The following is a 14,323-nucleotide window of genomic DNA, read 5'->3' as shown; positions in this document are numbered from 1 at the left end:
GCAGACAGTACAATTCTATTAGATGCTTGCGTAAAGCATGCAGGCGTTGCGATAAATTCGCAGGTATTTAGCAAGACTATGCTGAGGGAGACTATGAGGTTGGCTTAATCTTAAGTTACAGTTGCAATAGCGCTGCAACAAATAATAGCAGAGACGGGACGTTAGTGCCAACCTCCTGTATTTGTAGAGACAAGCTTTCATTTTTTTGAAACCCTGGTTTCTCGCCCACTGAGATCAATTCTCATTCTCAAATAAGAAGCCCATTTTACGCTCTTTGATTACACACAGATAACCTTGCTGAAGTTATATTCAATATTGCCACTAGATAATGCATTCCAGTGTTTGAACTATGATTGTATAGGAAGGAATTAACTTTGGTACTTCGATTTTTTCATCTTTCTTTATGTAGCGTTTCTGTTTGTAACGAATTTTGAATCTTAGCGGATTCATTGAGCGCTTTATTTTAGGATTTAAACGGCTAAATTTACGCTGAAAACCCGATTTATGTAATTCACCTATATTGAACAGCACGTGCCTCTGGAGCCGACCTACTGATACCTGATGGTAAACAGAACTCTTCTTATACATTTATTAAATAACTTCTTAAATTATTGTTGTATTATTCGTATTCAATATATTTATTTTGTATTATTTTGCCTTTTGATCATTCTTGTGTGTGGGGTGCATATATTGACAAGCATTGCTATGGATCGTTAGGGCTGAGTCAGAGCGGAGAATGGATCTACGTTTGCTTAATTGCGATTATACCTACTGAATAGTCGTGGTTAAACAGTGGTGGCGCCGCTTTTCGCTTGTGTTCGGCCTAGGTGGTTTGTTTAGGTTTAGGCGGTGCGGGTAGGTCTGTATGTACTTCGTACGTGCAGTGCGTACGGCTTCAGTATTGTGGTTACTTGAGTAGTGTAGGATAATTGGGTTTGGGACTGAGGGGGTCGTCATTGATTCTGCCGACACCATTGAGTGCTCATTGTTGGCGGTTGTGTTGGTGACGATTTCTTCAGCTTTATAATCTCATTTATACCACGCACAAACTTCGGGAAGAGGGACTGCTTTGTAATGCAAGAGAGGGATTTAAACTCTGCGTTACGGGTTGGGTGAGGTCATGCAGATAGAAGCAACCCAGGTGACCGTGCGGCTCGGGTCGTGATGGATGCATGAGTGCAGTGTGTGTGGGGTGCGCTACCCTGTGGGTGCAGTTGAGTTCGGATTGGAGTGGAAAGAGACCCTTCTCTACCCTAGATCGGTTTCGGTTGTACGGGCGGGGTAGTGTTTGTCTTATTTGTGACGTGTTGTGCGTGATTTGCGGCCCGAGCTGCGTGGTTACTTGGGAAGTATTGTGCTCTGCAATCTACATTTTGGTTTTAAGGGGAAACTATGGCTGGGCTATGCCTCAGATTTGTTGAGCGCAGGTCGGGAGAGCTGGTGGCGGTTTGTGCTGGAGGGTTTGCTCGATTGGTTATTCACTGGTGGTGGCCAGGGGATGCGTTGATAATAGCAGAATAGCAGAATTTTGCCTTCTGATCATTCTTGAACATATTGGGGATTTGGCATCTAGTGGATTGGTTTCCACATTAGCACCATTGACCAGTGGCTAAACTACCAGAAATGCCAGGCTCCTCCTAGAATCTTGTATGGAATGCTTAAGGACAGACTTTTTAGAATCCCAAAATGGCCACCACAATGGCTGACTTTGGCACCTACTCACGATTTCGAAAGCACAAATCTCTTCGTAAACAAAACCAGCGCACCTGAGCTTCTTATTTTAAGCTTATTACAAGTGAGCAAGCACAGAATAATGAAATTCACTGTTGTTTGAATCTTGCTTCTTGAGAATTGTGCGTCTGAAGTTCTGATGCACCGTTGAAGCGGGACTTCAAGACGTTTGTCCTTAAAAATAGCTTACATATTCTGGAATATCGTATATTTTGTTAACTGCCAAAAGATCTTGAATCGATTAACAAATGGATAAAAAAATCATCGAGACACACCTTGTCTAATAGGTTTGATAGGATTGATCGAATTAGCTCCGAAGTACTTGGTACTGGTGTAAAAAGAACAAAAATAATGTAGCTACCATGTTTATTCAGTTTTGGCCTTAGTGAGATATTTTGGCTATTGCGATCTAAATGTGCAAGGTTTATCAAAAATATTGTTGTAGAGTCAAAGCTTTCTTTTAACATATTGTTAGTTTTCATAGAATTCGTGTTTTTTTTTTGTAATTTGTAATTTTATTGATAACAATAACCTGCTAGTATACACTTTATATGAGATCAAGAAAGCATTATTTATGATCTTGGAAATTCGAGGTGGGCCTTCGTTATATTTTATTCATTTATTCAAATTCATTTTGACCTTTATTTGTTACGTTTAATTCGATTGGAACGTTGGGCTGTGGGATTCAAACTTGTCGAGATGATGCAACTATTTGTATTTGCATTCGTTTCGGAGGAGGACAGGCCTATCACAACTATTACATACGAAAAAAAATCAAGTTTTAAATTTCTTATTAGGTAAATGATTTATATTTCATCTTTATAAATATGAAGCAAGAATTTGACAAAACTAATTTCTTCGTTAAGCGATAATTTGTATTATTTTAATGAGGTAAAATGAAAAAAAAATCCTCAGCCCCGGCGGTATGTAGTTCTTTGTGTGGGCTCCGTTTTGTAAAAGCATAAACCTATTAGCTAAGAAACACAGCTTCACACTTCACGAGAGCCCTAGGGCTTTTTGTTCTGGTCCATAAAGTCTTTCACCTTCTCGGACGCCTTGGCCCATAGTTTGGCTGGTTCGTCCACCGGAGGAACCTGCAAGAAAATTTTTACTAACCACTTGGTTTTCCTTCGGATTCACGTGATACGTACCTCGAAGTTCTGCGTGATGTATATACCAGTATACACACCGGCGCCGAAAGTCACCTGAAATTAATTAAAATCGAAGAAAGAGAGATCACAATCACCGAAGGGTAAATAATCCGAGAGCAAACAAAAGTACCAAGATGAAAGTGAGCGATAGTTTCTAAAAATAACTTATTTCGCACACTTTATTGGCTTATATAACAGCGTGATCACTTTCACGCCTCCTAGAACTACCGATCGGTAGAATTAGTATTTTTTTCTAATATCACTATCATACGAAATTTCAAATTTATTCTCGAAATTTACGCAACTCACCAGGAATTTGATCATGTCTGAAAAGCCAAATGGATCCACTTTGACAGATTTCTACAGACTGGAACGGGCAGAAAAGGAGGAGGCCTCTGTTGTCAGCCTACTGCTTGTTTGTTGTGATAATGGAAAAATACTTGCGAGACGAGAGTGAGTGAGATGTGCACCTGCGTGACGTTGTGTTGGTGAGAATGGTGAGATGTCGTTCTCACTTGATGCGGTGAAATTTACCGTTACTCACCCTTCAGTGGGTGGATGGTGAAAGGAGACACGGAAGGAAATTAATAATTTGAGTAACTCGCGCTGAAAACGGCCCCCTAGGGTCTGGAACCATTTGGGCAGGAACACCTATTTTGGGCACTCGCTGCTATAACTAATTTTTAAACCGATTGACTTGAATTTTGAGACACATTCAGATAGGCACAGTATCTAGCCATGTTCGAAAATCCATATCAATCGGTTTGAAATTGACTGAGTTGTAGCAGCAAGTGCCCAAAATAGGTGCTCCTGCCCAAATGATCCCAGACCCTATATAACCTTGTCTTAAATAAATTTTAAGGTGGCGATTTTCTGAAAATCCACGCCTAAAAGCAAGCAAATGCATTTTGTTACTCAAATTGATGGACCCTCCGTTAGTTAGGGAATCGCGCCACTTGGGCGGTGGCTTCTATATTCGTCTGTTTTCCGCTATAATTCAGTCAAATTTGAACCAATTGACACAATTTTTGGAATGCAGTGAGATAGGTATAGTATCTGCCCGTGTACAACATTTCAAATCAATTGGTTCAAAATTGACTGAGTTATAGTGGAAAACAGACGAATATAGAAGCCACCGCCCAAGTGGCGCGATACCCTACATACGTTTTTTCAGACCCCTCGATTTTGGACGATTGCTGGCTCATTTAGCTCGCCTGTTCTACACAAATCAACGTGGTGCTGGTAGCGCTGGCCAATTTCTGGAAGATTTAGCTTTTAATTTACTCGTGCATTATTTCTTCTGGAGCTCTGATTTTTTTGCTAATATCTACAAAACATTCGTAAGAAATTATAGCTGAACTCTTTTGGATATAACGAACCTTCTGAGGACTAACCCAAAATTTTCTTCATGATTTCCTTCAAATTTTGTTTCCAGTAGAACATAATAAAAACCCGTCCGAATATTTTTCCAAAATGTCTACATAATGTCTTCCATGACTAACTGGAGTACTTTCAGTAATTAATCATCCAGTTTGTCTATGCTTATTAGCAATCATGGAGTATTCTGGATTTTTATTTCTATAAAAATATACCTTCCGTTGAATTGTTACGGAGACATCCTTGCCGGAAACTCCCTAAAGAAATGCCCCTAAATACCTATATGGTAATTAACGTATTCCCGGAAGGATCATTGAAAGAATTTTTAAAGGTGTTCTCGTAAAAGCCATGAAACTATCACTGGAGGAAACCGTTGAGTTATTCATGTGAGAAATCCGGAAGGAAATGCCTGGAGAAATTCTTGAAGAATTTCCGGAGAACTCTCAAATAATGGATTTTTTTTTAAGAAATCTTGGAATTTATTGAAAAAGAAATGTCTGGAGGAATTTAAGGAGAAATTCCTTGTGCATTCCCTAGAGAAATTCCGGAAAGAATCCCTGGAAGAATTCCGAAAGAGTCTTCCCTGGATGGATTCCTGAAAGATTCCCAGGAGAAATGTCTGAAATAATTTTTAGCATGAAAGTACTCATATATGTTTAAAGTAAGCCACAGTGACTTCTACGCAACCAAAACCTGCGCTGTTGTGACTCTTTTGTAGCATGAGTGTTGCTTGGAAGAATCCCCGAAGGACTTATTGTTTCGCCTATTGTAAGAATTTCTAATGGAATCCCTGAGTAAACTTCTGAGGAAACTGCTGGAGGGATTCCTGCAAGAATCCCTGAATAATTTCTTGATTCTTGTATGCATCCTTTTTATTTAAATTATCTTTCTACCTAGTATTTGCTGGATGAATTCCTCCCTGGATAAGATAATTGAAGGATTTCTGAAATTTCTGAAGGAACTTCTGAATGAAATTTTGAAGAGAAACTGAGAGGAATTTCTGAAGAAATCACATCAGGAATCCCTGGAAGAATTCCCGGAGCAATCCCTGGATAAATTTCTGAAAGTATATCTGATGGACTTCCTGGATAAACTCTGGGAGGAATCCCTAGAGAAATTTATTAAAAAAATCCCTTAAGAATTTCCTAGAAGAAATCCTAGAAAAATTTCTGAAGTAATCTCTTGAGGAATTTCTAGAGGAAACCTTAGATAAATTTTCTGTAGGAATCCTTGGAGGAACATTTGGAGGAACCCGTGGATTAAACCCTGAAGCAATTCCTGGAAAAAGCTCTAGAAAGAATCCTGAAGGAATGCCTGGAGGAACTTCTGAACAAATTCTTGGTGTAATCTCTGGAGGAAGTCCTGAAACAATTCTTGGGTGGGACCCAGCAGGAATTTCTGGAGAAATTCCTGGATGAATTCTTGGAGTAATCCCTGGAGGAATTTCTAAAGAAATTACCAGAGGAATCCTGGGAGAAATTTCTAGAGGAATTCTGGGAGAAATTTTTGAAAAAAAATCCTTTGAGAAGTTCCAGGAGGATTTCCTGGAAGAATACTTGTATGTAGGAATTTCTGGAGGATTTCCTGGAGGAATCTATAGGAAAATCACTGGAGAAATTCGTGGAGAAATCCCTGAAGGAATCCCTGAAGTAATTCCTGGAGCAATGTTTGGAGGAATGCCTGCAGGCATCCCTGAAAAATTGCTGAAGAATACCTAAAGAAATCCCTAGAGGATTTCCTGGGAGAATTGCTAACAAAAAGGATGTCCAGGGGCAATTTCTGCAAAAATTCCTGGAGGAATTCCTAGAGAAGCTCCTGAAGAAATTCCTGGATAAAACCCTAGAGGAATGCCTGCAGGATGTTCTAGAGGTATTTCTGTTGTTGCTGGAGGAATCCCAGAAATAATTCCTGGAGGAATCTCTAGAGAAATTCTTGAAGGAATCTCTAGAGGAATGCTGGGAGATTTCTATTTCTATTATTTTTCTATTACTAAGAAAATCCATTGAGAAATTCCTGGGGCAATTTCTAGAGGAATTTCTGAAAGACTTCTTGGAGAAATTCACGAAAAAAATCCTGAAGGAATCCCTGGGAGAATCCTTGGAGAAATTTGTGGAGAAATCTCCAGAGGAATCCCTGAAATATTCCTGGAGGAATGCCTGAAAAAATCGTTAAGGTATTTCCTGGAAGAATTTCTGAAGAAATCCGTAGAGGATTTCCTGGAAGAACCCTTGGAGGAATTTTGGAGGATTTCTTGGAGGAATTTCTGGCTTTGGATTGCCTGGCGGAATTCCTGGAAAAAATCGTGGAGAAATCCCTGTGAGAAATTCGTGTAAAATCTCTGGAGCAATCCCTGATGCAATTCTTGAAGAAATCGCTGGAGAAATCTCTAGAGGAACTCTGAGAGCAATTTCTAAAAAAAATCCTTGAGAAATTCCTGGAGAAATCCTTGGAAAAATCCCTTGAAAAATCCTGGAAGAATTGCTGCAGCAATTCCTGGAGAAAAATCTGGTAGAATTCTTGGAGAAATCTCTGGAAAAATTCCAGAAGGTATTCCTAGAGAAAATCCTGGAAGAATTTCTGATGCCTGTATGAATTGCTGACAGAATTTGTAAAGGTATTCCTAGATTCTCTTCCTGGAGGAATCCTTGAAAAAAAAAAAAAACCCTGGGGTAATTTCTGGAGGTATTCCTCGAGGAGGCCTTAGAGAAATTCCTGGATAAAATCCTGGAGGAATACCTGCATGAACTTCTGGAGGAATCTCCGGAAGAATTCCTGAAGCAATCCTAGGAGAAACTCGTGGAAGAACTCCGGGGGAATTCCTGCGGGAATTCCTGGAGGAGTCCCTGAATCAATTCCTGGAGGAATATTCTCGGTGGAATTCTTGGAGGAATCCCTGAAACATTTCCTGGTGGAAGTACTGAATTATTTCCTGGAGGAGTTCCTTGAATAATATAAGGAGGAATTCCTGAAGGAAATCTAAGAAGAGTTCCTGGGGGAATTATTGGAGGAATTTTTAAAATAAGTTGTTCCAGAAAGAATTACAGCAAGAATTTCCGAATGAAGCCCTGGAGAAATTCTTGGAGGAATCTCTGGATGATTTCCTGGAAGAACTCCTGGAGGAATATCGCTGGAGGATATCCTAGAGGAGTGCCTGTTGGGAGGAATCTCTAGAAAAGCTCCTGGAGGAATCTCGAGAAGAATTCTTGGATCAATTTCTGGAGGAATTTCTAAAGGATTCCAGGCTTGATAATCCTCATCGAAATCAAAAGAGTTTTGCAACATGCTCTAGAGCGGTGTTTTGCTTTTGCCTCGTCGCGAGGGAGCGAACGAAACCCAAACAGAGAGGCAATAAAAACTGAGCGAGGAAGAGGGGAACGAAAAAAGAGCCGATGATTATTTCGGGTTTTTGAGTGCGATTTTCGCCTCGAGAGTCTTTCTTTGTATGGGAGTGGAACTCGCGAGAGCTTTTTGAGTGTGAGTGGACGTGAGACACACAACAAGCAATTATGAGTGTTTGACGAACTCCTCGCTGCGCGGCAAGCTCGCGCTCGCTGCTGTTGAGGATTTGCGTTGTGATTTCTGAGTTTTATTTTCACTCCTCAGAAAATCGCCGAAATCGCTTCCTCATTTTCTCGCGAGGGTGTTTCTGTCAAGCCTGAAGGATTCTCTAGATACATTTCTGTAGGAATCCCTGGAGATTTTTTTAGAGGAATCCCTGCAGCAATTCCCAGAGGAATCCCTGGAATATTTCCTTGAGGTATGCCTAAAGAAATTCGTGGAGGAATTATTTGAGGAATTCCTGGAGGAATCACAGGAATAATTCTTGAAGAAATCGTAGATGGAATTCTTGGAGAAATCCTTAAGGAATCCTAAGAAAAGTTCGTGAAGGAACTCCTTGAGGATTCCCTGTAGCCTGTAGCAGTTCCTGAAGAAATTCCTGCAGGAGTTCCTAAAGAAACCCCAGGAGGAATCCTGGATGCAATTTCCAAGATGAATTCCTGATGGAATTCTAAAATGAGTTCCTGGGGGAACCCTTGGAGGAATTCTTAAAATAATCCCTGCAGTTGTTCCTGAAAGAAACACAGAAGAAATTCTCGGAATTCTTGGAGGAAAACTTGAAGGAAATCCTGAAGAAATTCCATGAGGAATCCCGGAAGCAATCCAATGAAAAAACCCTTAGAAATCCCAGAAAAGCTTTTTTAACAAATTCTTGGGAGAATTTCTGTATGAATACCTAGAAAAAATATGTTAAAGAATCCATGTCTGCAATGTTTGGGGTTTGCTTCGGCAAACCTGAGCCTCTGTTCTCCAGGAGGAGCGGCTCACAACAGCGTCTGATTCCCATGTTAGGGGCGGCTGATCTACGTCCGAGTGCCAGGGAAGGATTCTAAGCTCAACTGTGCACTATGGTCCTCCGGAAAGTAGGGGGTTGGTGTCAGGCCCTACAAGCCAGCCGTAAAAAAACCATTGTAGCGGGAAATCAGCAACAGAATAATACGAACCGAGACCAACGGCAACGACCCTAGCGAACAAAAAGGACTTGCGATTGGAAACTCGGTACGTGGAACTGCCGATCTCTCAACTTCATCGGGAGCACCCGCATTCTCGCCGTTCTACTGAAGGACCGCGGGTTCGGCATCGTTGCGCTGCAGGAGGTGTGTTGGACAGGATCCATGGTGCGAACGTTTAGAGGTAATCATACCATCTACCAGAGCTGCGGCAACACACGCGATCTGGGAACAGCTTTCATCGTGATGGGTAATATGCAGAGGCGCGTGATCGGTTGGTGGCCGATCGACGAAAGAATGTGCAGGTTGAGGATCAAGGGCCGATTCTTCAACTTCAGCATAATAAACGTGCACAGCTTACACTCCGGAAGTATTGATGATGACAAGGACGCATTTTACGCGCAGCTCGAACGCGAGTACGATCGCTGCCCAAGCCACGACGTCAAGATCATCCTAGGAGATTTGAACGCTCAGGTAGCCCAGGAGGAGGAATTCAGACCGACGATTGGTATGTTCAGCGCCCACCAGCAGACGATAAAAAACGGCCTACGACTCATTGATTTCGCCGCCTCCAAAAATATGGCCATACGTAGCACCTTTTTCCAACACAGCCTCCTTTATCGTTACACCTGGAGATCACCACAGCAGACGGAATCTCAAATGGACCACGTTCTGATTGACGGACGGCACTTCTCCGACATTATCGACGTCAGGACCTATCGTGGCGCCAACATCGACTCCGACCACTATCTGGTGATGGTCAAACTGCGCCCAAAACTCTCCGTCATCAGCAATGTACGGTACCGGCGACCGCCACGGTACAACCTAGAGCGACTGAAGCAATCGGATGTCACCTCAGCATACGCGCAAAATCTCGAAGCCGCGTTGCCAGACGAGGGCTAGCTCGATGAGGCCCCTCTAGAGAATTGCTGGAGTACAGTGGAAGCAGCCATCAACGACGCAGCCGAGAGCACCTTCGGGTACGTGGAACGGAATCGACGGAACGAATAGTTCGACGAAGAGTGCAGAACGGTTTTGGAGGAGAAGAACGCAGCGAGGGCGGTAATGCTGCAGCAAGAGACTCGACAGAACGTGAAATGTTACAAACAGAAGCGGAAACAGCAGACCCGCCTCTTTCGGGAGAAAAAGCGCCGCCTGGAAGAAGCCGAGTGTGAAGAAATGGAACTGCTGTGCCGTTCCCAAGAAACACGCAAGTTCTATCAGAAGCTCAACGCATCCCGCAACGGCTTCGTGCCGCGAGCCGAAATATGCAGGGATAAAGACGGATGCCTCTTGACGGACGGACGTGAGGTGATCGAAAGGTGGAAGCAGCACTTCGATCAGCACCTGAAGTTAAGGATGCCATTCACCAGCTCAAAACCAACAAAGCAGGTGGTAAGGATGATATCGCAGCTGAACTCATCAAGATGGGCCCAGAAAAGTTGGCCACCTGTCTGCATCGGCTGATAGTCAGGATCTGGGAAACTGAACAGCTACCGGAGGAGTGGAAGGAGGGGATAATCTGCCCCATTCACAAGAAAGGCGACCATTTGGAATGTGAGAACTTCAGGGCGATCACTATTTTGATTGCTGCCTACAAAGTGCTATCCCAGATCATCTTCCGTCGTCTGTTACCTAAAACGAATGAGTTCGTGGGAAGTTATCAAGCTGGCTTCATCGACGGCCGGTCGACAACGGACCAGATCTTTACCGTACGGCAAATCCTCCAGAAATGCCGTGAATACCAGGTCCCAACGTATCACCTGTTCATCGACTTCAAAGCGGCATACGCAGAGCTATGGAGAATCATGGACGAAAACGGTTTTCCTGGGAAGCTGACTAGACTGATTTAAGCAACGATGGACGGTGTGCAAAACTGCGTAAGGGTTTCGGGTGAACTATCCAGTTCATTCGAATCTCGCCGGGGACTGCGACAAGGTGACGGACTCTCATGCCTACTCTTCAACATCGCTCTGGAAGGTGTGATGCGACGAGCCGGGCTCAACAGCCGGGGAACGATTTTCACAAAATCCGGTCAATTTGAACGGTGTGTGGCGGAGAAAGATGAACCACGAGCTCGCTGCACTTTACGGTGAACCCAGCATCCAGAAGGTGGCCAAAGCCGGAAGGATACGTTGGGCAGGGCATGTTGCAAGAATGCCGGGCAACAACCCTGCAAAGCTGGTGTTTGCAACGGATCCGGTTGGCACAAGAAGACGTGGAGCGCAGAGAGCACGATGGGCGGACCAGGTGGAGCGTGACTTGGCGAGCATTGGGCGCGACCGAGGATGGAGAGCGGCAGCCACAAACTGAGTATTGTGGCGTAGGGGTGGTGGGGGTAAAGTGGACAACCTAAGCAATTTGGTCGTTTCCAGTGGAAATACGGCAAAATCCATTTGCTTTTCCGAGTAACATGGAAGGTAATGATGTACTCTAGAATTCTCGTAAAGGATTGCATTTCAAAAAATATTGTTTTCTTTGATTATTTTCTTCACCAAAACGTGCATCAAAATAGCGTGAAAAAAATCGGTGGGGGTAAAGTGGACAATCGATGGGGTAAAATGAACAAGTCGTTAAAAGTTACATAACAGCATATTGTTTCTATGTTTTTAATTACAAACTATCAAATTTCATACGAAACCTCAATTTTGTTGCTTTAAAATTTTTAATACAAACTTTGAAACACACTCAAATAATTATCGTAAAAATAGTGTAAAAAACAAGCACTTTTTTGGATGAAAATTATATTTTGTTGATATAAAATATTTTTTTATAACTTTTTACTTCAACTATCTCACGATATGTATGATGGCTGATGATTCTGGAGTTTGCATAAAAAATTATGAAATTTTGGTGAAATTTGAACCGATTGTCCATTTTACCCCCACCGTCTGATTATGTTAAAATTATTCCCAAAACATTTTTTTTTTCACAAAACTCATTTTTTTTCGGTCAAATATAGTCTTCTACTTGGTCTTCATTGGTTAAGGGTGTAAAACTTGTAATAATTTGGAAATAACTTACGAGAAAACCTTAGCCATGTTAAGCAGATTTTACATCATTTCCGATTATTCACGTTATTTTTAAAGATTTTGTCATTTTAAAGAGGTTTATTTGATTTCAATGATCAAGATCAGCAAAAGTATAACGATTCATGCTCAGGCATAAGCGTCAATCGTTAAAACATGTTGAAACACAATAGAAGCCATGAAACTGTACCCTGTCCATTTTACCCCACCTGTCCACTTTACCCCCACCACCCCTACTCGTGTAGTGACTCCTTAAGGGATTCCTCCCGAAAAGGAATACGCAAAATTATAGAATTCAGCCGGGTTTTCCTCAGGTAATCCAGGATTTTTTAGGTATTCGTGTCAGATTTACTGATGGAATTCCTTCAAAAAATCTTCCAGAGTGTTTTCAGGGATTTCTTCAATAATTCCTTGCGGGATTTCTTCTATGATTGTTTCAAGGGTTCTTGCTCAACTTCCTGTCAGGATTCCTGCCATGATTTTTCTAATTAGATCTAAGGATTCCATCAGGTAGTTTCCGGGATTCTTTCAGTACAGGGAGAGCGAAACTAGTTTTGCCGAGCCGAAATATCCCAAAACAAGCCAAAAAAGACGACAAAATCCGGTAAAACCCTCAAAATTTTTAGACAGCTTTAGTATCAACATCAGAGGTCAGAATTTCTTTAGAAAGTTCTGAAAGGATTCTTTCAGGAATTCTAGCCGGCATTCCTTCAGAGATCCCTGCTAACATTACTTCACGGATTCCTCCTGGTATTCTTTCAAAGATTTCTGTCATGATATATTCAGATAATCTAATGAGGATTGTTTTAGGAATAAGTTCCAGGATTCCAGGAATGCGGCAGCCACAAACTGAGTATTGTGGCGTACTATTGTTGATTAAATGTGATGTTGAACAAATAAATGTATGTATGTAAATTTAATAAATACTTCCATTCCACTTGTAATTTTTTCTTTCTTTACTTAATGTATTCCTGCGTTGGATAAAATTAACGTTTAGTGTACGACTCGTACTGAAAATCGTTATTTTCCAATTTGCTGCATAAATAATTATTATGTCGTTCAAGTTAGCCAATTATTATGCATTTCTGTTACCATTCCCCATATTTAAATTAATGCATGTTTAGAACGTCGACAATCGCTCTGATAATGATATGAAGCATGATTTGAGAAACCGACGCCGTCCGACACCGTTCTCTCCCTCTCTCTTGTCGTGCCAGACAGACGTCGACCACCTGAACGACAAAAAGCGCCAGCGAATGAAACGCCTGCTTCATTCGCTCGCTGCCCGCCGTCCGTCATCCAAACGTGTTGTGTGGTACCTAGTCGTCGTCGTGCAGTGAGCGGCGTCGTGCTAGGCTCGGTATCGCGTGTTCCTTGTTTCTCGTGCGCTTGTTGGTTTCTTGGTGCGTATGGTTGGTTGATGGTAGGGAAGGAAGCATGTTTTGCATGTTGCGTATCTGCTAGTGCTTCCATTTAGTGTTGGATCGAATTGTTGTTTTTGCCTAAATCTATCGGTTGGATTTGAAAGTGTTACTAGTGTATTATGGTGATTTGCACGAATTAAGTTGAGATTGAAGGCAATTCAATAATTGTAGAAGAACCTTGAGGGGATGATTACTTGCGGTAGCATAGAGGCATGAAACAGCAGTGCTGTGAAGTAATTAAAACACGCTACTCAAGTAGCTACGATAGGTTCAAGTGCAGGTGCTAAGTGGCGATCCGGTGCAGACACGGTTTGCACGAATGCAAAGTGCGTTAAAGTGCAAAACTACGGTTCTAGTGGGGAAGCATACAATCTGTTGGGGGTACCGTGAACGGAAGCAGTGAAAAGAAATAGAATATCGATCGCTTCCTGGTGGTTGGATGTCTGGTCTCAGCATCATTATCATCGGCCGCATATAGAGAGTGAGCGAGGAGCAAAGAAAATCGATAATCCCATCAGGAGTGCAGGAGATGCCAGTGCGGATGATGGAGTCATCTCCGGTTGCCATGGTCATGACTTCACGTGATCTGCTGCCAGATTCTAACACGAACAAACTCCGGACGGAAGATTATCCCATGACCAGTATGGGCGACAACCGGTTCGAGAGTAATCTCAGTCCAAGTTCGGTGGGGGTCCCAGATGTGTCACGGTCGCCCTCGGTTGGGGAAACCTTTATGTCGGCTGCCACCGATGGACCCCACTCGTCGTCGGAAGATTCGGATTCCAGTGATGATGACATGGAACCCGATCATCTTAAAAGAGTTAAACCTTTGGGATCACCTTCATCCAACAGTAATCCAAACTCGGCCACCGTATTCGATCCGGTTCCTTCATTGCCGCTGGAGCCAAACCTGAGCCCAATTCAGCGCCCTCTGTCACCGGGTGAGGGCCCTTCCGGATCGACGTCAATCTCGATGTCGATAGGCTCGATGGGTAAGTCAGCTTCTCGCCCGTTCGAATAACGCTTGAGTTGGATTTTCGGAGGAATTAGACGCGTAGTAATATGATTGATAATGGAATTTATCTGCGCCCAACAACGGCCTA

At 42.6% G+C, this 14,323-nt stretch overlaps 2 protein-coding genes across 3 annotated transcripts in view; one reads left to right on the top strand and one right to left on the bottom strand.

The window, feature by feature from the left end:
- Window positions 1-2,510: 2,510 nt before the first annotated feature.
- On the bottom strand, window positions 2,511-3,341 carry LOC109410752 (uncharacterized). The gene is made up of 3 exons (XM_019684273.3): window positions 3,192-3,341; window positions 2,883-2,936; window positions 2,511-2,825 (listed from the first exon to the last, which is right to left on the bottom strand). Exons 1-3 carry the CDS (start codon window positions 3,204-3,206, stop codon window positions 2,739-2,741), a joined length of 156 nt encoding a protein of 51 aa, XP_019539818.1. The 5' UTR covers window positions 3,207-3,341; the 3' UTR covers window positions 2,511-2,738.
- Window positions 3,342-13,081: 9,740 nt separating this feature from the next.
- LOC109410753 (sorting nexin-8) overlaps window positions 13,082-14,323 on the top strand; it is a 66,460-nt gene continuing 65,218 nt past the window's right edge. For both annotated transcript variants that reach the window (XM_029875724.2, XM_029875723.2), the window contains exon 1: window positions 13,082-14,212. In XM_029875724.2, coding sequence (XP_029731584.1) covers window positions 13,750-14,212 — 463 coding nt within the window. In that variant the 5' untranslated portion in view covers window positions 13,082-13,749. The remainder of the gene's footprint in view (window positions 14,213-14,323) is intronic.

This window comes from Aedes albopictus, chromosome 3 (assembly GCF_035046485.1).
Source record: "Aedes albopictus strain Foshan chromosome 3, AalbF5, whole genome shotgun sequence".
Classification (NCBI taxonomy): domain Eukaryota; kingdom Metazoa; phylum Arthropoda; class Insecta; order Diptera; family Culicidae; genus Aedes; species Aedes albopictus.
Note: the sequence above shows the minus strand (reverse complement) of the source record. Positions and strands in the feature narration are given on the sequence as shown.